Source organism: Rhinatrema bivittatum, chromosome 9 (genome assembly GCF_901001135.1).
Source record: "Rhinatrema bivittatum chromosome 9, aRhiBiv1.1, whole genome shotgun sequence".
NCBI classification, from domain to species: Eukaryota; Metazoa; Chordata; class Amphibia; order Gymnophiona; family Rhinatrematidae; genus Rhinatrema; species Rhinatrema bivittatum.
The window spans coordinates 165,133,195-165,155,006 of record NC_042623.1 but is presented as its reverse complement, the minus strand read 5'-3'; the positions used below and the strand labels follow the sequence as shown (position 1 = coordinate 165,155,006).

The 21,812-nt window shown below is 45.4% G+C and overlaps 1 protein-coding gene across 2 annotated transcripts in view; it reads right to left on the bottom strand.

The window, feature by feature from the left end:
* The window catches only part of SCLY (selenocysteine lyase), a 94,584-nt gene that overhangs the window by 21,191 nt on the left and 51,581 nt on the right, over positions 1 to 21,812 (bottom strand). The window contains exons 7-9 of one of the 2 annotated variants that reach the window (XM_029615991.1): positions 21,634 to 21,798; positions 21,208 to 21,314; positions 3,061 to 3,097 (exon numbers count right to left, since the gene is read on the bottom strand). In XM_029615991.1, the coding sequence (XP_029471851.1) occupies positions 3,061 to 3,097; positions 21,208 to 21,314; positions 21,634 to 21,798 (309 nt within the window). The remainder of the gene's footprint in view (positions 1 to 3,060; positions 3,098 to 21,207; positions 21,315 to 21,633; positions 21,799 to 21,812) is intronic. The other variant, XM_029615992.1, reaches the window with a different exon arrangement.

The following is a 21,812-nucleotide window of genomic DNA, read 5'->3' as shown; positions in this document are numbered from 1 at the left end:
TAATCATGTTTTAAACGTTCTAACAAGTTATGAAGTTATTTAAGTTAATCATATTATTAAATTAATCAATCAGTCACACATATATCCACAATGCTTTTCGAGGAGAATACTGAAGAGCTGCACTTCCTGCAGGGGTATGTACTAGGAGCTGACGTCAGATTGAAATCTGATCCGTCTCCAACTGCTAACAGGAGTACACTATACCCATTGGTCCTGAGTCCATCTGTCTACACTAAGGAAAACGAAATTATCAGGTAAGTAATTTCTCCAATATACGAGAGATCTGAAAAGAAAGTGAGAACAAACCCTACTCCCCAAGGCAGGCAACAGGCAAAGGCAAATCAGGTGGAAACTTGGGCTGGTCTGATAGGACTCAAGGAAAGAAAAGTAGCAGGTAAGAACTACATTTTTCCTTCCTTATTATCCCACCAGATCAGTTCAGACCAGTGGGATTTACCCAAGCCACCTTTACACTGGAAGGGAGCCTGCCAAGCCTGTTCTAAAAACATTTGCCCCAAAGAAGGCAGACTCCTGAGCACCTACACCAAGCCTTTAATGCTTGGAAAAGGGAAGACCAGGTTGCAGCTTTACAAATAGCATCCAGAGAGACCAAGTGAAGCACAGCTCATGAAGCCATTTGTGTTTTAGACAAATGTGCCTTAAAAGACCCTTTGAAACTGACAGACTCCTCAAAAGATACACAGAGGCAACAGTCTCCTTGATCCATCTGGCTAAAGTGATCTTTGTCACCAGTTCTCCCTTTTTCCAAATGGCAAACAAGACAAACAAATGATCCAACCTCCTGGAAGAATTGGACCCCTTCAGATATCTGAGGAGAACTTGGCGAACATTCAAATAATGAAGCACTCCAGAGCTGGACATTCTGCAGGAAGGCAGCTCCATCAACTGATACAAATGAAACACCAAAATCACCTCTGGCAAAAAAGAAAGAGCCTGTAGCTCTAAAATTCACCACCACAAAACACCATCTTCAGATTCAAATCTTTCACCATACAATCCCTAACAGGCTTCAATGGAGACTTGCACAAGGCTGAAAAGACCAGATGAAGATCCCACAGTAGAAAAGAACTGATTGGTGAGAGCAGGTGTTTCACTCCCTTCAAAAACCTTGACATGTCTGGGTGAGAAGACAAAGAAACACTTTAAGCCTTGCCTTTAAAACATGCGATACTGTTAACATGATCTTTATGAGAACTTACTGCCAGACCCTTCTCCAAACCCTTTTGGATGAAGTGCAGTCTTAGAGAGAAATCCCCTTCTCTCCACACTAGGCATTAAATATAGCCCAAACTCTATTATAGGCTAAGGAAGAGGACATCTTTCATGTCTGCAGGAAGGCAGAGACACTGCCTCAGAAAATCCTGTATTTCTCAATCTTTTCCTCTCAATAGCCAGGCCATGAAACAAAAAACTGCTACATCTTCCATCACAATCAGAACTTGATGCAACAGACTGGGGCTAGGGTGGAATCTCATGAGCTCCGCATACTAAGGCCTTCTTGGCTAAACTGGTGCCACTAAGACCACTGTCCCTCTTTATCCTCTGAATCACTCATCCATACAACAGGACTCCCATCAGCCACTTCTGAAGCAGTGCACCCACTCTTTCGGATCCCAATTCTTTCCTCCAATGGAAGGAACACCGTACCTTGGAATTTTACCTCGATACCATGAATGGACCCCACATGTCCATGACGGACGCAAAAACCAGATCCGCCAGCTCTCATTCTCTGGGACCCAGAGTGTGAATCCCCCCACAATACGAGCTGCTGATATTTATTTATTTATTTGCAGTCTTTTAATATACCGATGCTTAAGACCAGGTCTTATCGTACCGGTTTACAATAAACTAGGGGGTACACCAGTTAACATTGAAAGCGAAAGTTACATTACAACAGGGAGTGTGGAACTGGGCTGTTAGAAAAAAAGCTAGGTTAACAATTTCTAAGTGGAGAGCAGAGCATGTAAGCAGAGAGTAATTGCTTACATGTAAGAATTATATACAATTTACACAGTGTAGTCGATTAGGCAAGTTATATGAAAGCGCAGTTAGCAGAAAAAAACAGTTCCTTTGTGTGGCGGAAAGAGGACGCAACCGTGGGGTGTAGGACCGTGTGGGTGACCATGAGGCTTCTTCAGGGATATGCTTGGGCGAACAGCCAAGTTTTTAATTTTTTTCTGAATGTGATGTGACAATGTTCCTGGCGGAGATCTGGCAGGAGAGAATTCCAGTGATGCGGACCGGCAGTTGATAGCGCTCGTTTATCAATGGCATTGTGTATAGTGGATTTTTTGGGGGGTACCTGGAGGGAGTCTCTGTATGCAGATCTGGTAGGTCTTGCTGAGGAGTGTGGTTTGAGGGGTATGGTGAGTTTGAGAGAGGATTGCTGAAATATGGAACCGGCAGAGTTAACAGGAAATCCCTCTCTAATGAGTTCTCCGCTCTCTACTATATTACAGTCTTGGGTTTTTGTTTTTATTTTTTAAGGGACGGCAGTAACACAAGCAATGGATACTTCCATTAAATGAGGAATACTGAACCTTCAGAGAGCCAGTCATCGCATCAGGGCCTGGGCGAGGAACATAGTGGGAGGACAAAGCATCCAGGGAGAGAAAGAAGGAACCAGAACCATTGGCTGTCAAGACTTCCCACTTCCCAGGGACCAAGCTAGTAAAGGGCCACTGATCCTCACTGCTTGTGTCCTTAGTCAAGCAGGGCAAAAAGGATTAAACCTCCAAAGTTCCTGGGAGCAATTTAGGCAGGAAAAAACTTCAGCTGCAGAAACGCACCTCTACCACCTGCTGAAGACAGAGAAATATTGAGGAGCTGCAGGGGACACACTTCCATAGGAAGGAAGACATCATCAAAACACTATATTTCTTTGCCTTCATCTGATGGTAGAGAAGTAAAACCCACTGGTCTGGATTGATCTGGTGAGGCAATAAGGAAATAGCAATTCAGACAAAAGCTCATTGCTATCCCTACTAATTAGTTGGGGGTTTCTTCTTGCAAACACTGCGAGCAGCCTCAGAGACTCACCTTGCCAAGGCCGGAGATCATAGGGGTGTTCTCAGTCCTAGCAGAGAAAGGACAGCAATAGGACTATCTTTAATAGCAAGCAGGAAAGGCTTCATGTAAAAAAACGAAAATCAAGCACCTGGTGCTAAGGATATTAGAGACTCCCGCTGAGCTCCAGGGAGAGCTGCCAGCACTTCCAAGGAGCAGTACAGAGAGAGACAGATGTCTCCAGCATGGTGATTACTAGCATATAGTATAACCAGAGTCTCTGGTTTCCTGTGGCAGATTTTTCAAGATTCTGTGGTAAATTTCCATATTCTGCACAAAGATTTACACTCCTGACTATACAGAAAAGTTAATTTTTATTGAAAAGCATTCATGTTGTTTTTAAACATTTAAATTATATATCAATAAAAAATGTACCAAGTAAAAAAATCAGCAATCTATCAAGTTGACATGTTACAAACTTAATGTGAAATGTCACTTTTGTTTTGAATTGAAATAGTGCAACCATCCATTTTATATTTTATTGAGAAAGTCCTTGTTGTCTTTTGATTATATGAGTTCTTGAAGGCTAAAATGTGCTCAGTATCAGCAGTCTGTCATGCTGTTAATTACACAGAAAAATATGTGCTCATATATTGGGCACATAGTAACATACAGAAAAAGGGATTGAATTAACACAAGTTTGAAACTTGTCAGTAGACGTGCCAGTCAGCAAGGCTTCTATGAATTGAAATGAATTGAGACAGCTGTGGGACATGAGCAGTTGCAGCCTACCAAAAACACATCCAGGTCTTTTTAAAAGGTATATGATTGGCTGCATATGCAGGTATTAGAACCTTTGTATAAAGATAAAATTCTTCTAAGGGAACAGCACTCCATCCAGGAAATATCTTTGGTTTGGTTTATGAGATCTTTAAAGGATCAAACATTCTGACTGCTTTCTCTGTCCAACCCAACTTCACCCCTCCCCCTCCTGTTCCCTTCAAGATAGTAGGCGAGGGGGGGAACAAGGGATTGATTAGGTACTAGAGTGCCTCATGTGCTCCAGCCTCAGCCACATCCTGTTGTGGGCAGTCTGTTTGTGAGGGGAGAGGAGGGGCTGGAGCAGGAGCAGAGAGATAAACTGCAGTTAGGCACCCTGTAGCTTTCTTCAAATGATTGAAGAATGATAATTGTGTGGCAGGTTGTCAATTGTGCAGCAACACACTATGTGGTTTCTCCTGCTACTCTACAACTGCTGAAGCCTAGGGGCACTGCATATAAGTCACTGAAGAAGTGGAATGCAAAATATACAAGCAACAGAGGCACACTAGAAAGCACCAAGTGTGACAGTCCTAATCTTTTAAACACTTTGTAATAAAACTGGATATTTTTTTACAAGTCTGGAGGTACTTGTAGTTCTTCGCCCAGGTATGCTTTATCGGACATTTCTATGGTTGATACAATTTTATGGGCACATGCTAGATCCAAGCAGTGAGGAAGCTGTACTTGATCAGTATTGGTATACTCAGGGATCTTCAGTTTCAGTTTTTATTTTATTTTTCCCAGGAATTTAAATGTTATATAACAATGTCAATTTTTCACTGATATTTTTTGTTATAACATACAGGAGAAAAGTCAGTAGAAATGTAATTTTTTCCACTCATATTTTTTTTGTTACAACATTGAAATTACCAGGAAAAATAACAAAATCTAAAAACAAAGGTCACTACATACATTTTACTGTGGCCATACAGACCCGTAAATCTGTCATATGGCAGTCTTAACCAAAATGAAGTACAAAAACAAAACCCCTCCCTATCAATGAGCAGCACTGAGGGCAATGCATAGGACTAAGGGAACTATGAGAATTCCATGTCTTTTGTGATGGTACAGTTCTTTTTTTTTAATAAAGCTCCAGAGTCCTCAGAGAGCTTACTTCTTTGCCAGCAGCCAGGACAGCCTCAATGAGTTACTGCCACATTAGACAGATGAATGGATGCTTCAGCAGCAACCTGAGCATAGCCCTACAGGTCACAGTGATATACTTTCACATGGATTTGGGCCACCCAAGTCCTCCCAAGGCAGGAGATCTTAAACCACTGTTATCACTGCGATGTTAAGGCTGCAACTGCCTGTATACCAAAACTGCTGCTGTACTAGGAAAGACATTTATTTTTACTCACATAATATCAGCATTCTATGGGAGTCATTTTCCAAGCCACTTATGTGCAGAACAACTTACTGTATTTTATGCATGTTCCTGGATGGAATGCATGACAATTTTATGGAGCAATTGGTTCAGGAATCAATGAGAGAGGGAACAATTTTAGATCTAATTCTCAGGGGAGTGCAGGATTTGGCAAGAGAGGCAACAGTGGTGGGGGCCATTTGGCAATAGTGATCATAATATGATCAAATTTGAATTAATGACTGGAAGGGGGACAGTAAGTAAACCCATAGCTCTAGCACTAAACTTTCAAAAGGGAAACTTTGATAAAATGAGAAATATAGTAAAAATAAAAAAAACAAAATCAAAACAACTGAAAGGTGCAGCTATAAAGGTTAAGAGTGTGCAATAAGCATAGACTTTGTTAAAAAATACCATCTTAGAAGCGCAGTCCAGATGTATTCCATGGATTAAGAAAGGTGGAAGGAAGGTCAAACGATTGCCGGCATGGCTAAAAAGTGAGATGAAAGAGGCTATTTTAGCCAAAAGATCTTCATTCAAAAACTGAAAGAAGGATCCATCAGAAGAAAATAGGATAAAGCATAAGCATTGGCAAGTTAAATGTAAGACATGGATAAGACAAGCTAAGAGTGAATTTGAAAAGAAGTTGGCTATAGAGGCAAAAACGCATAAGAAAAACAGCTTTTTAAAATATATCCAAAGCAGAAAGCTTGCAAAGCAGTCAGCTGGACTGTTAGATGATCGAGGGGTTAAAGGGACACTTAGGGACGATAAGACCATCACAGAAAGACTAAACAAATTCTTTGCTTTGGTGTTTACTGAAGAGTATGTTGCGGAAATACCTGTTTCGGAGACTGTTTTCAAGGGTGATGATTCAGATGAACTGAACCAAATCACGATGCACTTGGAAGATGTGGTAGGCCAGACTGACAAACTGAAGAATAGTAAATCACCTGGACCAGATGGTATACACCTCAGGGTTCTGAAAGAACTAAAACATGAAATTTCAGAACTATTACAATTAATTTGTAACCTATCATTAAATCATCTGTTGTTCCTGAAGACTGGAAGGTGCCCATGTAACGCCAATATTTAAAAAGGGCTCCAGGGGTGATCCGATAAACTGTAGACCGGTGAGCCTGATTTCAGTGCCAAGAAAAATCGTGGAAACTGTTATAAAGAATAATCACAAAACATTTAGCTAGACATTGCCTGCATGGATTTACCCAAGGGAAGTCTTGCCTCACAAATCTCCTACATTTTTTTGAAGAGGTGAATAAACATGTGGACAAAAGTGAACCAGTAGATGTGGTGTATTTGTATTTTCAGAAGGCGTTAGACAAAGTCTCTCATGAGAGGCTTCTAAGAAAACTAAAAAGTCATGGGATAGGAGGCAATGTCCCTTTGTGGATTGCAAACTGGTTAAAAGAAAAGAAAAAGAGAGCAGGTTAAAATGGTAAGTTTCCAGAGTGGAAAAAGGTAAGCAGTGGAGTACCTCAGGGATCTGTACTTGGACTGGTGCTTTTTAATATATTTATAAATGATCTGGAAAGGGGTACAATGAGTGATGTGATCAAATTTGGAGATGACACAAAATTATGCAGAGTAGTTAAATCTCAAGCAGATTGTGATGAATTGCAGGAGGATCTTGTGAGACTGGAAGATTGAGCTTCCAAATGGCAGATGAAATTTAATATGGACAAGTGCAAGGTGATGCTTATAGGAAAAAATAACCCTTGCTGTAGTTACACAAAGGAAAATTAGTTTCTTACCTGATAATTTTCGTTCCTGTAGTACCACGGATCAGTCCAGACTCCTGAGTTTTGGCCCCCCCCCCCCCTCCTAGTAGATGGAGACAGAGATGTTTTTAAAACAAACTCCGCCTTACATAGGATGGTGGGGTAAGGAAGAAGCTCTATGGGTCGACCTAAAAAAAGATGACGGAGCATCCATTTATATTGGAGTGGTTTACAGGCCTCCAAACCAAAAGGAAGAGCTGGACAGAGATCTGGTTGAAGACATCCATAAGATAGGTAAGAAGGGAGAAGTGGTGATCGTTGGTGACTTTAATATGCCAGATGTAGACTGGAAAATCCCATCTGCAGAAACTAAAAATAGTAGAGCAATAGTGGATGCCATGCAAGTATCTTTGTTCAAACAAATGGTGTTGGAACCCACGAGAGAAGGAACTATACTTGACTTAGTGCTCACTAATGCAGATAATGTCTCTGATGTCCAGGTGGGCGCCCACCTCAGCACCAGTGATCATCAAACGGTATGGTTTAATATCACTAAAAGAATATGGAAAAGAACCACAAAGACCCGAGTTTTACAGTTCAAAAACACGGACTTTGAGGAAATGGGGAAGTACCTGGAGGAAGAACTAAAAGGATGGGAGAACGAGAGAGATGTGGATCAGCAGTGGACCAATCTAAAAGGAGCAATCACCAAGGCAACTGCTCTATATGTTAGAAATGTAAAGAAAAGCAAAAGAAAATTGAAACCTATCTGGTTCTCAAAGGAGGTGGCTGACAAAATTAAAGCTAAAAGAACAGCATTCAAGAAATATAAAAGATCCCAAAGGGAGGAGCACAAAGAAGAATATTTGTTTCAACTGAGGGAGACGAAGAAATTAATCAAGTTGGCAAAAGGTCAAGCGGAAGAGAGGATTGCCAAGGAGATAAAAAATGGTGACAAAACATTTTTCAGATACATCAGCGAAAAGAGAAAGGTCCAAAGTGGTATAGTGAAATTGAAAGGTGGTAATGATCAATGTGTGGAGAGGGACGAAGAAATGGCAGAAATATTAAACGAATACTTCAGCTCTATGTTCACTAAAGAAGACCCTGGAGAAGGACCATCTCTACACAACAAGAAACTGGAGGGAACTGGAATAGATGAAAATCCTTTTACAGTAGAAAATGTATGGGAAGAGCTAAAGAATCTGAAAGTGGACAAAGCCATGGGGCCTGATGGGATTCATCCAAGGATACTGAGGGAGCTCAGAGATGTTCTGGCGGGTCAACTGTGTGACCTGTTTAATAGATCCCTAGAAACGGGAGTGGTACCAAGAGATTGGAGAAGAGCGGTGGTGGTCCCGCTTCACAAGAGTGGGAACAGGGATGAGGCTGGCAACTACAGACCGGTTAGCCTCACTTCGGTGGTGGGAAAAGTAATGGAGTCACTGCTGAAAGAGAGAATAGTGAACTATCTACAGTCCGGAGAATTGATGGACCAGAGGCAACATGGATTCACCAGGGGAAGATCCTGTCAGACAAATCTGATTGACTTTTTTGACTGGGTAACCAAGGAATTGGATCAAGGAAGAGCACTCTATGTCATATACTTGGATTTCAGCAAAGCTTTTGATACGGTTCCGCACAGGAGACTGGTGAATAAAACGAGAAGCTTAGGAGTGAGTGCCGAGGTGGTGACCTGGATTGCAAATTGGTTGACGGACAGAAGACAATGTGTGATGGTAAATGGAACTTTCTCTGAAGAGAGAGCGGTTTTAAGTGGTGTACCGCAAGGATCGGTGTTGGGACCGGTCCTGTTCAATATCTTTGTGAGCGACATTGCGGACGGGATAGAAGGTAAGGTTTGTCTTTTTGCGGATGACACTAAGATCTGCAACAGAGTGGACACGCCGGAAGGAGTGGAGAGAATGAGACGGGATCTAAGGAAACTGGAAGAGTGGTCGAAGATATGGCAGCTGAGATTCAATGCCAAGAAGTGCAAAGTCATGCATATGGGGAGTGGAAATCCGAATGAACAGTATTCGATGGGGGGGGAAAGGCTGATGTGCACGGAGCAGGAGAGGGACCTTGGGGTGATAGTGTCTAATGATATGAAGTCTGCGAAACAATGCGACAAGGCGATAGCAAAAGCCAGAAGAATGCTGGGCTGCATAGAGAGAGGAATATCGAGTAAGAAAAGGGAAGTGATTATTCCCTTGTACAGGTCCTTGGTGAGGCCTCACCTGGAGTACTGTGTTCAGTTCTGGAGACCGTATCTACAAAGAGACAAAGACAAGATGGAAGCGGTACAGAGAAGGGCAACCAGGAAGGTGGAGGATCTTCATCGGATGACATACGAGGAGAGATTGAAGAATCTAAATATGTACACCCTGGAGGAAAGGAGGAGCAGGGGTGATATGATTCAGACTTTCAGATACTTAAAAAACTTTAATGATCCAAAGACAACGACAAACCTTTTCCGTCGGAAAAAAATCAGCAGAACCAGAGGTCACGAGCTGAGGCTCCAGGGAGGAAGACTAAGAACCAATGTCAGGAAGTATTTCTTCACGGAAAGGGTGGTGGATGCCTGGAATGCCCTTCCGGAGGAAGTGGTGAAGTCTAAAACTGTGAAGGACTTCAAAGGGGCATGGGATAAACAATGTGGATCCATCAAGTCTAGTGGGCGTAAATAAAGAGGAGGCAGCAAAACACTGCACGGAGCGGCAGTAGCCACAGAGGCAGTCACGGAGCGGGATGCCAGTGGCCAGTAGTTGGGGTTCCACCTTCAGGCAGCAAAACACTGCACGGAGCGGCAGTAGCCACAGAGGCATTCACAGAGCGGGATGCCAGTGGCCAGTAGTTGGGGTTCCACCTTCAGGCAGCAAAACACTGCACGGAGCGGCAGTAGCCACAGAGGCATTCACGGAGCGGGATGCCAGTGGCCAGTGGTTGGTGTTCCGCCTTCACGGAGGGCTGCCATCTCCAAAAAAACCAAAAACAAGAAACAAACAAACAAAGCAGGGGTGGGTAAGAATATGGGGCAGGGGTGTGGCCTGCTTGTTGCGGCGGTTGCTACCCCTGATTGAGCTGGATGTTCACTGGGATGCGGATACGGCGCTGCTCTCTGCATGGTGGAGGGGTGGAAGGGAGTTGGGGCCGGAGGGTGCTGGAAGCCAATAGTGATGGATGGGAGGGAGAAAAAGGGTGGGGAAAAATAAATAAATAAATAAATAAATAAATAAATAAATGGATGAACTGCGTGGCTTGCTGGGCAGACTGGATGGGCCGTTTGGTCTTCTTCTGCCGTCATTTCTATGTTTCTATGTGCCACCTACAGTCCGGCAGTATTACTCAATGTCAAAACAGTATGACTTCAAAACTACTAGAACTATATACAAGAACCTCTCAACTAGACAAAAAAAATATTCGGGTCACCGAACCCCTCAAGGAACGGAACCTGTGGACCCACTGAAAACAAGGACAATCCAAAACAGAATAGCGGTTTCTGCAGCTCTGACAATCAAAGAAATAGGAAATGAGCGGACTCTCCCTAACTTCCATATATCTTCCGGGAGGGACTCTGAACTGATCCATGGTACTACAGGAACGAAAATTATCAGGTAAGAAACTAATTTCCCTGTACGTACACGGATCAGTCCAGACTCCTGGGATGTACCAGAGCTGAACTACTAGGGATGGAAACTGGAGAGGCCCGCTCGCAGCAAACCTGCTCCAAACTCCGCAGACCCCTGCGCCTGTACATCCAATCTGTAATGCTTCGCAAATGTATGAATGGATTTCCAAGTAGCCACTCAACAAATCTCCTGTGGCAATACCAAGTAACATTCCGCCCAAGGCGCTGCCTGAGAACGAGTAGAGTGAGCATGAAGCTCCAGGGGAAGAGGCTTACCACGCAATAAATAGGCCGAGTTAATGGCCTCCTTCAACTAGCGAGCTATGGTAGTCTTAGATGCCATCCTACCACTCTTGGGACCACTCCACAGTACAAACAGATGGTTCATCAGCCGAAAATCATTGGTGACCTGCAAATAACGTAATAATGCTCTGTGAACGTCCAGCCTCCCAAGTCCTCAGACAACAGATCTGACCGATCTACATCCCAGAAGGCTGGAAGCTCCACCGATTGGTTGACATGAAAGGCTGAGACCACTTTCGGTAGAAAGGAAGGCACCGTTCATAAAGAAAGCCCTGAATCCGAAATCTGCAAGAACGGTTCCCTACAAGAAAGAGTTTGGAGCTCCAGATACTCTGCGAGCCAACGTAACAGCCACCAGAAAAACAACTTTCAAAGTAAGGTCGTTCAGGGTTGTCCTCTTCAAAGGCTCAAAGGGAGCGGAGACCAGAGCTTTGAGCACTAAATTCAAATTCCAAGATGGGCAAGGACGTCTCACTGGCGGTTGCAAATGCTTGGCACCCCGTAGAAAACGAACAACATCCGGATGCACCGCCAAAGCCACACCATGAATGGTACCACGCAAACAGCTAAGCGCTGCAACTTGAACCCTCAGGGAGCTACACGACAAACCCTTGGCTAGCCCATCTTGAAGAAAATCGAGAATATCTGACACAGACGCTCTAGTGGGAGCTACCTCCTGCTCTAGACACCAAGACTCAAAAATCCTCCATACTCTAACATACGTCAGGTTGGTAGACGTCTTACGTGAGTTCAGCAGAGTTGCCACCACAGCCGGAGAATAACCTTTACGATTCAGGCGGCGCCTTTCAAAAGCCATGCCGCGAGACTACCTCCAAACAGTCGGGACCCTGATGCAGGAGATCTGGAAGATGTGGAAACCGCAGAGGTCCCACGCATGCGATGTTTAGGAGATCCACAAAACAAGGCCGTCTCGGCCACTCCGGAGCTACCAAAATTACCTCCGATGGATAGAGCTCTATATGCCGAAGTACCTTACCGATCAGTGGCCAAGGCAGAAAGATGTACAACAGGATCCCTGTGGGCCAGGGAAGCATGAGAGCATCCACCCCTTCTGCCTCCGTCTCTCTGCGCCATCAGTGGAACTGCGGGACTTTGGCAGTCCGAAACGTCGCCATGAGGTCCATGCTGGGCGTGCCCCATTCCTCGCAGATGATCTGAAAAGCCACGTCTGCCAACTCCCACTCCCCGGGATCGAGGCAGTGTCGGCTGAGGAAGTCTGCCTGCACGTTGTCCACGCCGGCTATGTGGGACAATGCAATGCTGACCACATGCTGCTCTGCCAAGCTGACAAGCCTCTACCACCACCAGACGACTCTTGGTTCCCCCCTGGCGGTTGATATATGCTACCGTGGTTGCATTGTCCGACAGAATTCTGACTGCCCTCCTCTGAATGAGAGGATGAAACGCCTGCAGTGCTAACTGTACTGCCCGAGTCTCCAGTCGGTTGATCAACCACTGGGACTCCTCAGGCAACTAGCGTCTCTGAACTGACTTTCCCCTGCAAAATGCCCCCCAACCGGAGAGGCTGGCATCCGTTGTAACCACTGTCCAGTCTGGAACTTCCAGGGGAACTCCACGAGAGAGATTGTCCACGACTAGCAACCAATCGAGACTGGCCCGCGCTGCATCCGGAAGTGTAAGAGGGAGGTGAAATAGCTCCGAGACTGGATTCCAACGGGAGAGCAATGCAGATTGTAAGGGATGCATATGAGCAAAGGCCCAAGGTACCAGTTCCAAGGTGGAAGTCATTGAGCCGAGCACCTGCAAGTAAGTCTCCGCTGGGAGGACTCTTGAGCAAGAATCCCCGGACTTGGGTGTTATGATTGAGCGGTGTTTGGGTGGATCCTTGGGTACTGTGGCAGATGACCACGCCCATGGGGAGGAGCCCCTTGAGGAACCACAGTAATAGGCTAGACTCAGAATTTATTTATTTATTTTAAAACTTTTCTATACCGTTGCTAAGTTAAATACCATCGCAACGGTTTACATGTAGGCACATATTTAATGTAGGTAAAAGTGTACTATAGTACATTCTAATAGGTGCCGTCAAAGGTTCGGTTACAATATATCATTAAACATAGACATTTAGTGAAGTAGTTCATGACCAATTGTACCAAGGTACTTACACCGGTAGTTTTGTCACATATAGTATTATCGTTATGCTTTATTGAGGTGTGGAGTTCATAGACTAATCTACTGTACAGTTCTCGGACTGTGTGTCGGTGCCTGTCTTTTCCTGAATAATTTCTCTCTATTTTCCTGTCTCTTTATAAAATGCTTGTTTAAAAAGCCATGTTTTTAAACTTTTCATAAATGTCTTGAGATCACTTTGTAGTCTGATCTCTGGAGGCATTGTGTTCCAGATTATGGGTCCTGCTAGTGATAGGGCTCTTTCTCTCACTTGGGTCAGTCTTGCTGTTTTAACTGATGGAATGGTTAGGAGTGCTTTATTTGCTGATCGGAGGTTCCTGTGTGGAATGTGTACCCGTAATGCTGTGTTCAACCAGTCTGATTTTTCATCATAAATTAGTTTTTGAATGATACATAGGGTTTTGTATTTAATTCTGTGTTCAATTGGTAGCCAATGTAACTCTGCTAGGGTTTCAGTTATATGGTCCCTCCTTCTTTTTCCGGTTAGTATTCTAGCTGCTGTGTTTTGAAGTATTTGCAGTGGTCTTAATGTTGTATTAGGTAGTCCTAACATGTTGTATTAGGTAGTCCTAACATAAGAGATGCAATGGTTCTCGGAGCAGTTTGTTTTCCATACCTCTAAGAGACCAATAAGAAATATCCATCAAGCTAAATTTGCAGCTGCGCCTATTAAACATATCAAACACGTGACAACAAGAAACCGCGCTTTCTCCATAGCGGGAATCAACCTATGGAACAAGATGCCCACTGACTTGCGTCTGGAACCCTGCCATGAGAAATTCAAAAAAGGCCTCAAAACGTGGTTATTTGAACTAGCTTTCACACAATGATACCCAATTAAACTGAAATGTCACACAATGATACCCAATTAAACTGAAATACCATACAATTTGCAACCCCCATTTATCCCATGCTCCTTGTCCCTCCTACCCGCTGTCCCTCCCTAAATTCTTCACCCCCCATCTGCCCGCACCATCCCCTATTATGATATTTTAATTGATTTATATAATAGAATTATCCATTGATCAATTTAGAATTTATATTCCCACTCAGCACCGTGATTGTATTATTTGCTCTATGGTTTTAGTGTTGGTTCGTAAATATTTTTAGTTACTTCAATTTCATTATTGTATGTTAAACACTAATGGATGGTCCACGGTCTGTACAGACTGTTTCTCCGTCAATCCTGTTATTTGTAATTTATTTTAATCCTAGTTAATAATGTCAATTGTAAAGCCTGTTGCTATGTTATTGTTAAATGTAAACCGCGGTGATGTATATCCTTACGTACTGCAGTATATAAAAATCTCTAAATAAATAAATAAATAAATAAATAAGGGCATTGCAGTTAGTTCTTTATTATACAGCTTGAAGAGTATCACCAGAGGTGGCAGTAGTGAGGCAGTCTGGTAGTTGCAGTCTCAGGGACCTCAGCAGAGGGAGCCCTTCTCACCCTGTTGGTCTCCGCAGCAGGTTTCCCAGCAAAGTAGTACTGTGGACGAGATAGACAGAGTTAGAGTACTCACTAGGTGTTTGCTGTAAGTATGCGATTCCACCAGGTTGTAGAAGAAGATACAGGCACCGAGGCAGGGAGAGTAGGCCTTCGAGGAGCAAGTACCTGTTCCCTGTAAGGCACCTGAAATAAAGCAGAGGGCCCTGGAGGAGAGGGTACCCAGGTTAGCAGTTACCCCATAGGGCAAAGAGAGAGCTACCAGCGGCAGCACGGAAGCGGCAGAGTAGCGTAGACAGGAACGGATTCGAGTCCTTGCTAACTCAACGAGCTAGCAAATTAGAATAGGTTATATACCCGGATGACATCAGCAAGGGGGGACGCCCCCGAGGTTCGCGTCAAGGTTGGAATAAAGACGGTGACGCGCGTGCGCACCGTAGTAGGTACCAGGGAGGAGCGTGGTGGGTGGCTGCACCATAGGCGTTCCGGGGACGCCGGAGAGGTCGGCTTGTATACGCGGCGGTAGCCATCTTTCCTAGGTAAGCAGGAGGAGCAGTGAACAAGGTGAGGCAAACGGGGTGAAGCCATCTAGCACCGACGGACGCAACATTGGCTTGTAGCTTGACAATGCGGGCTGCAGAGAGAAATACCCTGCCTTGCTGCGTATCGAATAACGCCCCCAAATATTCCAGGGACTGCGAGGGCACGAGTCTGCTCTTGGATAGATCGATTACCCAGCCCAATGACTGGAGGAGCTGGAGTACCCTGTGAACTGCCCTCTTCACGAGGTCAGCCGACTTTGCACGAATCAACCAGTTGCCCAGATATGGATGCACTAACAGTCCTTCCCTCCAAAGTTGAGCCGTTTCCACCACCATTACTTTGGTGAACGTCCGAGGGGCTGTGGCCAGACCGAAGGGAAGAGCTTGAAATTAAAAGTGCTGGCCCAGGATTGCAAAGCGAAGAAATCGTTGGTGAGCCAGTCTTATGCCGATATGTAGATACGCCTCTGTGAGATCTAGGGATGCCAGGAACTCCCCCTTTCTGACCGAGGCAATGACCGAGCGAAGAGTTTCCATGCAAAACCTTGGTACTCTGAGGCATCTGTTTACACTCTTGAGATCCAGAATGGGCCGGATCGCACCCTTCTTCTTTGGAACTATGAAATAAATGGAGTACCGACCTTTCCTTCTTGCCCCTATGGGTACAATGGCCTCTAGCTGGAGAAGACTCTGCAAAGTGTCCTGAACTGCTTGACCGTGTATCTGCAGGGAGAGACTAGAAACCGGTCCCGAGGACGCTGTGCAAAATCTAAAGCATAGCCTTGTTTTATCAGTGAGCACCCATTGATCCGTTGTGATCTTGGCCCATTCCTTGAAATATAGGGACAGTCTGCCCCCTAACGCTGGTACCAAGGGATGGACTGGCACCCCTTCATTGTGAGGATTTGGACTCCGGAGCGGATTGGGCCGTTTCCATTCTTCCGAATCTTCGGCCATGAAAAGGCAGGGACCAGGCCTGCTCCTTCGGTTGTGCTGGCTGAAAGGAAGAGTTAGGCATTTTTGCCAGTCAATATCGCTGATTCCCTCTGAACCGGGCTTTAGAAGAGAAAGAACCCAGAGGATGAGGCTTGTCCTCCAGCAACCGATGAACTTTATTTTCGACGAAAGATTGAATCATATCCTCCAAGACCTTGCCAAACAATAATTTTCCTTTAAACGGCATAGAACCCAGCTGAGCTTTGGAGGACACGTCCGCTGACCAATGGCTCAACCACGACAGTCTACGGGCCGAGACTGCCGACACCATGGATCTCGTCGAGGTCCGCAACAAGTCGTGAAAAGCATCAGCACAGTAGGCCACGGAGGATTCCAACCAACTCGCCTGAGCTGCTTCTTCCTGCGAAAAGCCGGTATTGGCCTGCAACTGTTGTACCCAGCGGAGACTCACTCTCATTGCAAAGTTGCTGCACATAGCTGCCCTGAGTCCCATGGCGGAGACTTCAAAAATTCTCTTAAGCTGGACCTCCAACTTCCGGTCCTGCAGGTCCTTAAGTGTGGTTACTCCCGTGATGGGAATCGTGGTCTTTTTGGTGACCACGGATACGGCTGCGTCTACCTTGGGCACCCACAGCATTTCTAAAGCATTCTCCAGCAGAGGATAGAGCTTATCCATGGCCTTTCCCAATTTCAACCCCAGCTCCGGGGTATCCCACTCCTGGAACAGCAAGTCTGTAGCTGAAAAATGAAAAGGGAAGGCAGTTGCTGGACCTCTCAGACCCAACAAGACGGGATCCATCTTACCTAACTTAGCCTCTTCAGCAAGACTCTCAAAGCCCAGCTCCGCCAGGATAGCAGGAATAAGAGGAGCAAGCTCATCCCTACAAAATAGGCGAACTACGTTGGGGTCATCCCCCTCCGCAGCCTGCGAGCCTCTTACCGCCCCCTGCGGCTGCAGATCAGGATCCGTATCCACCCTCTGCGGAGGAGAAGGCTGTGGATCCGGTTCCTCTGGATCGGTATCCTGCCCCGAGGTATCCGTATCCGGCTGAGGAATCCCCGTACGGAGCGAGTGCTTAGGCAGAGATGGTCTCTGCTCGCCTCGAGGCTTAACGTGCTTCCTGGTATGAGACTTGGCTCCTCCAGCGGCGACTTTGTCTGCCATGCGCCTCTTGCCTGACTTCCACGCTTTAAATGCCTTATGAAGTAATAAGGCAAACTCAGACAAAAAGGAAGAATAGGAGGAGGAATCCGAGACCCCCTCGGGGGTCATCCTCCGAAGCAGGGGAATCAGGCTGCAAAGGCTCCCTATCAGCAGGAAAACTCTGCGCGGAGAAAGAGGAGGTGGCTCCCCCATGGCTGCCTGAGTTGCAGACCTGAAGGACTGCAAGATGGCCTCCATTCCCGTGCTGAGTGGGTACGGATCGATTCCAGCCTGCACAGGATCAGCTGTAGCTGCCGAACCATGGGCAGACCTAACATTTGCCATTTTTTAACTTTTGATCCGCCGGAGGAACCCTCCCCCCCCCCCGGCAAACACGCCGAACAAACTCCCTCACGCGAGAGACGCACGCGGGCCGAGCTGCACGTGCGACACGAGGCGGTCCGCGGCATGGGGGGAGACAGAGAGAAACGCAGTGAGCACCAAACCGCCCAAAAAACGACCCCCCCTGTACCCGAAATGCGGCGAAACACAGGGAGGTAGAGAGAGCCGACTCTGAGGAAAAATGAAAGTAAAAATAAAACCAAGTCTTTCTTTTTTTCAAACCTTGCCCTGGCAGATGTCCAAGGTGCTGATCCTCACCGTGGAGTATCGCACCCAAGCTGCCACAGAAGAATATGAGGGTCCTCAACCCTGGCTTGCAGCTGCCTCAGACCAGCAGGGTATGGCCCTCTCAGAGCCTACCGACCCCCTGTGAGGCCGACCACACTGTTCTAAAGGTAGAAACCCTAAGCTTCACCTTTTTTCCCCCCCAAGTAGCAAAGTTAAGGCAATCTTGAACAAAGAAATAGAAAGAAAATCCCCTAACTCTGACTAACTTTCCTAATAAAAACTATTCTCACAGACCAGACTGTAGGTTTTGCACCCCTTCCATCTGCTGGAGACAGATGAAACGCACCATCCTATATAAGGCGGAGTTTGTTTTAAAACATCTCTGTCTCCATCTGCTAGAGGGGAGGCAAAACCCAGGAGTCTGGACTGATCTAGGTACGTACAGGGAATGTTAGGTTCTATCTTAGGAGTTACCACCCAGGAAAGATCTAGGTGTCATAGTGGATAATACATTGAAATCGTCGGCCCAGTGTGCTGTGGCGATCAAAAAAGAAATAGACTGTTACAAATTATTAAGAAGGGAACAGAAAATAAAATGGAAAATGTCATAATGCCTCTGTATTCCTCTACGGTGAGACCGCACCTTGAATACTGTGTGCATTTCTGGTCACCGCATCTCAAAAAAGATATAGTTGCACTGGAGAAAGTGCAGAGAAGGGCGACCAAAATGATAAGTAGTATGGAACGGCTGCTCTATGAGGAAAGGCTGAAGAGGTTAGAGCTGTTCAGTTTGGAAAAGACTAAGGGGGGGATATGACAGAGGTCTATAAAACCATGAAAGGACTTGACCAGGTAAATAAAAATCAGTTATTTACTCTCTCAGATAATAGAAGGACTAGGGGGCGCTCCATGAAGTTAGAAAGTAGCTCATTTAAAACAAGTTGAAGAAAATTCTTTTTCACTCAGCACATAGTTAAGGTCTGGAATTCATTGGCAGAGGATGTGGTTACAGCAGTTTGTGTAACTGGGTTTACAAAAATAAGTTCCTAGAGGGAAAATCCATAAACTGCTATTAATCAATAAGGAATAGTAGCTTCTATCTATTTAATGTTTGGGTACTTGCCAGGTACTTGTGGCTTGGATTGGCCACTGTAGGAAACAGGATGTTAGGCTTGATGGACCCTTGGTCAGATCTGGTATGGCATATCTTATGTTCTTATGGCTCTTTGAAAACAGCCTCGGCATGTGTGTAACTCAATTCTGCATGTACTTTTATGTGTACTAGCAGTAAGTGTTATATCGGCTTGGAAGGGGGGATATTTACTTAATTAATTAATTTATTAATTTATTTAATAAATAAATAGAAATCGCACATAGAAATCGCTTTGCACATAGAAATCGCACATAGAAATCGCACATAGAAATCGCTTTGCACATAGAAATCGCACATAGAAATCGCTTTGAAAATTAGTGGTAAAGTCAGCAGAGAACAGGTACATGCAGGCTTTACCACTATTCATGGTGTTATAAAATTACCCTCCCTGTGAAGAGCGTCTGGTAACAAGGAAGTCCATACTCGGAGTTTATCTAGGTAACTTTTTAAAATTTCCCAGACAAAAACCTTTACTTGAACATTTCTCACCTTTCACAGGCTAAATTTTACCTGAGAAATGTATTTATTTATTTATTTATTTATTTATACCATTTATCCAGGTAAAACAAGGGAGAGTGGGAGGCATTCCAGGGTGGGTCTTATCCGGGTGGCGTCTGTATTGAGCACTGTCCAACCAAACTCAAGCACGTAAATCTGGTTGGACCCCAGGCAGACCTAAATTTATCTGGGTAGTTTTAGCCAGGTATATTCAATGGGAAACTTACTCGGGTAACTTCCACTTGCCGTCCCACTCAATATGGCCAAGGCTTCTTAGCTTTCTTAGTGAAGTTCAAGGACTTTTCATTTAGTGGAATTTTTGTGGTATCATTAAATAGACCAGCAAGACAGAAATACATGACCTCTTGAGCTCGCATGGATCCCTTCTTCAAATGGAAGTGAACAATGAGATTTTCTCTCTAAATCTAAGTCCTGAATGATCTAGTTGATTTCGACTGCAGCAACTCTAGCAGACAATAGAAAAACAGTTGGTGATCTTAGGAACTGTCTTTGAGTACTGCAGGCACATCTTAGCAAAGTCCAAAGGAGATCCAGAAAGATACTGTGAGGCCTACCTCTCCCTGCATTTAGCAGGGTATACCAAATACTCCTGGGGGAATTCTGCACACAAAAACTTAAAATTCTGCAATTGGTCAAAATAACACAATTTACATGACAGTCTTTAAGTAATTACATTTTTAAATACATACAGAAAAAAGTTATTACTTAGAGATGCAGAATTTTAAATAATTTTAGCAGAATTTCCCTAGAAATTCACTGTAAGAGTGTCCCTTCCACTCGCTCTCCCTACTACCCTGGCCACTTTGCCCTCTCAGGCCCCAACTCCTCCACCTGCCAGTATCTCTCCCCTCCACCTCTAAGCTCAACCCCTTCCACTCTATCGCCAATCCCAGAGTTTGACCCCGTTCTCAGTACTGCCCCTCACACAGGCTCCCTCTGTTCCTCTCTCACACACATGCTCCCTCTCTCTAGTGCACATACACACGCCCTCATACAGGCTCCCTCACTCTCTCGCACACACACACACACATCTCCTTATACAGGGTCCCTCTCTCTTGCATACACACCCACACAAGCTCCCTTTCTCTCTCACAAATACATCCTCACACAGACTACCTATGTCTCTCGCTCACGCAGCCCTTCACACAGGCTCTGTCTCACACATACACAATCCCTTCACACAGGCTAGCACTCTCACATTCACACGATCCCTTTTACATGCACACCAGCTCCCAATCTCTCTCTCACACACACACACACACACACACACACACACTCCTTCACAATCTCCTCATATAGGCTCCCTCTCTCTGGCACCCATACTCAAGCACTCCCCCCCTGCTCTCTCACCTCCCCTCCCCTCCCTCACACCCACACACACATATTCACTCTCACCGGGGCCTTCATCTTTTCCACGAGCGGAGCACACACCATTCGCAGCACACGGGGGCCTTCAGCTTTGCAGCGAATGGCACGCTGGGGCCTTCATCTTTACTTGCTCCGTTCGCAACATGCTGGGGGGTCTCCTCTGCCATTTTCTGCGCAGAATTTGGCAATTATGCGCGGGAGGGGGGAGGAATTCTGCGCAAATTCTGAGCTCTGTAGTAGCGCATAATTCCCCCAGGACTAACCAAATCTCATCAAGAACTAAGTGGTGTGCACCAGAAAGGTTAATTGGACACTTTCAAAACTCAGCTCTGAACTTGTTTGTAAATTCCTCTCCCTGTCCCTTCTTCTGCCCTTCCCTCTTACCCAGGTCGAAAATTCCGTTCCTGCCCCCCTCCGAACAGCATGGGGTACACGGGAGTGCTGAGGCCAGGCCCTCTCACATACAGTGCTCCGATCCGTGGTGCATAGAACTGAAGGGACACAACAGGACAAAGGTCAGGGAAGGGCCGCTGGATGTACAATAGGGATCTCTATGCAATGAAGAGATCCAGTATTCTGTCAGGAAACTCCTTACTGATCTTTTCCTGTGTTACCTACGAAGGAGCCTTCTACGAACTTTATCAAATCTGCAACTGTCCCTTCAGGTTCTTACATGCAGTTTAAAGAAAATACAGTGTGCTCTGCATGCACCATTAACAGTTCTGGGTTTATGAATCAGTCAAACTTAAGCTGCTTCTGGACACACCTAAGTGCAACAGGCCAGTGAGAGAAAAGCATGGTCTACATTACCTTGTGACCTACAATAGTAAGGTAATCCACTCCCAGCTCCTGCACGTCTACCCGCACCTTGCCCAGTGCCTGCGCTGCATCTGTGTGTATCAGGATCCATGGCAGGCCGCTTGCCACCCTCTTCTGGTTCAAGATTTTGATCCGACGGCTGAGCTCAGAGATGGGCTGAAGACAGAGGG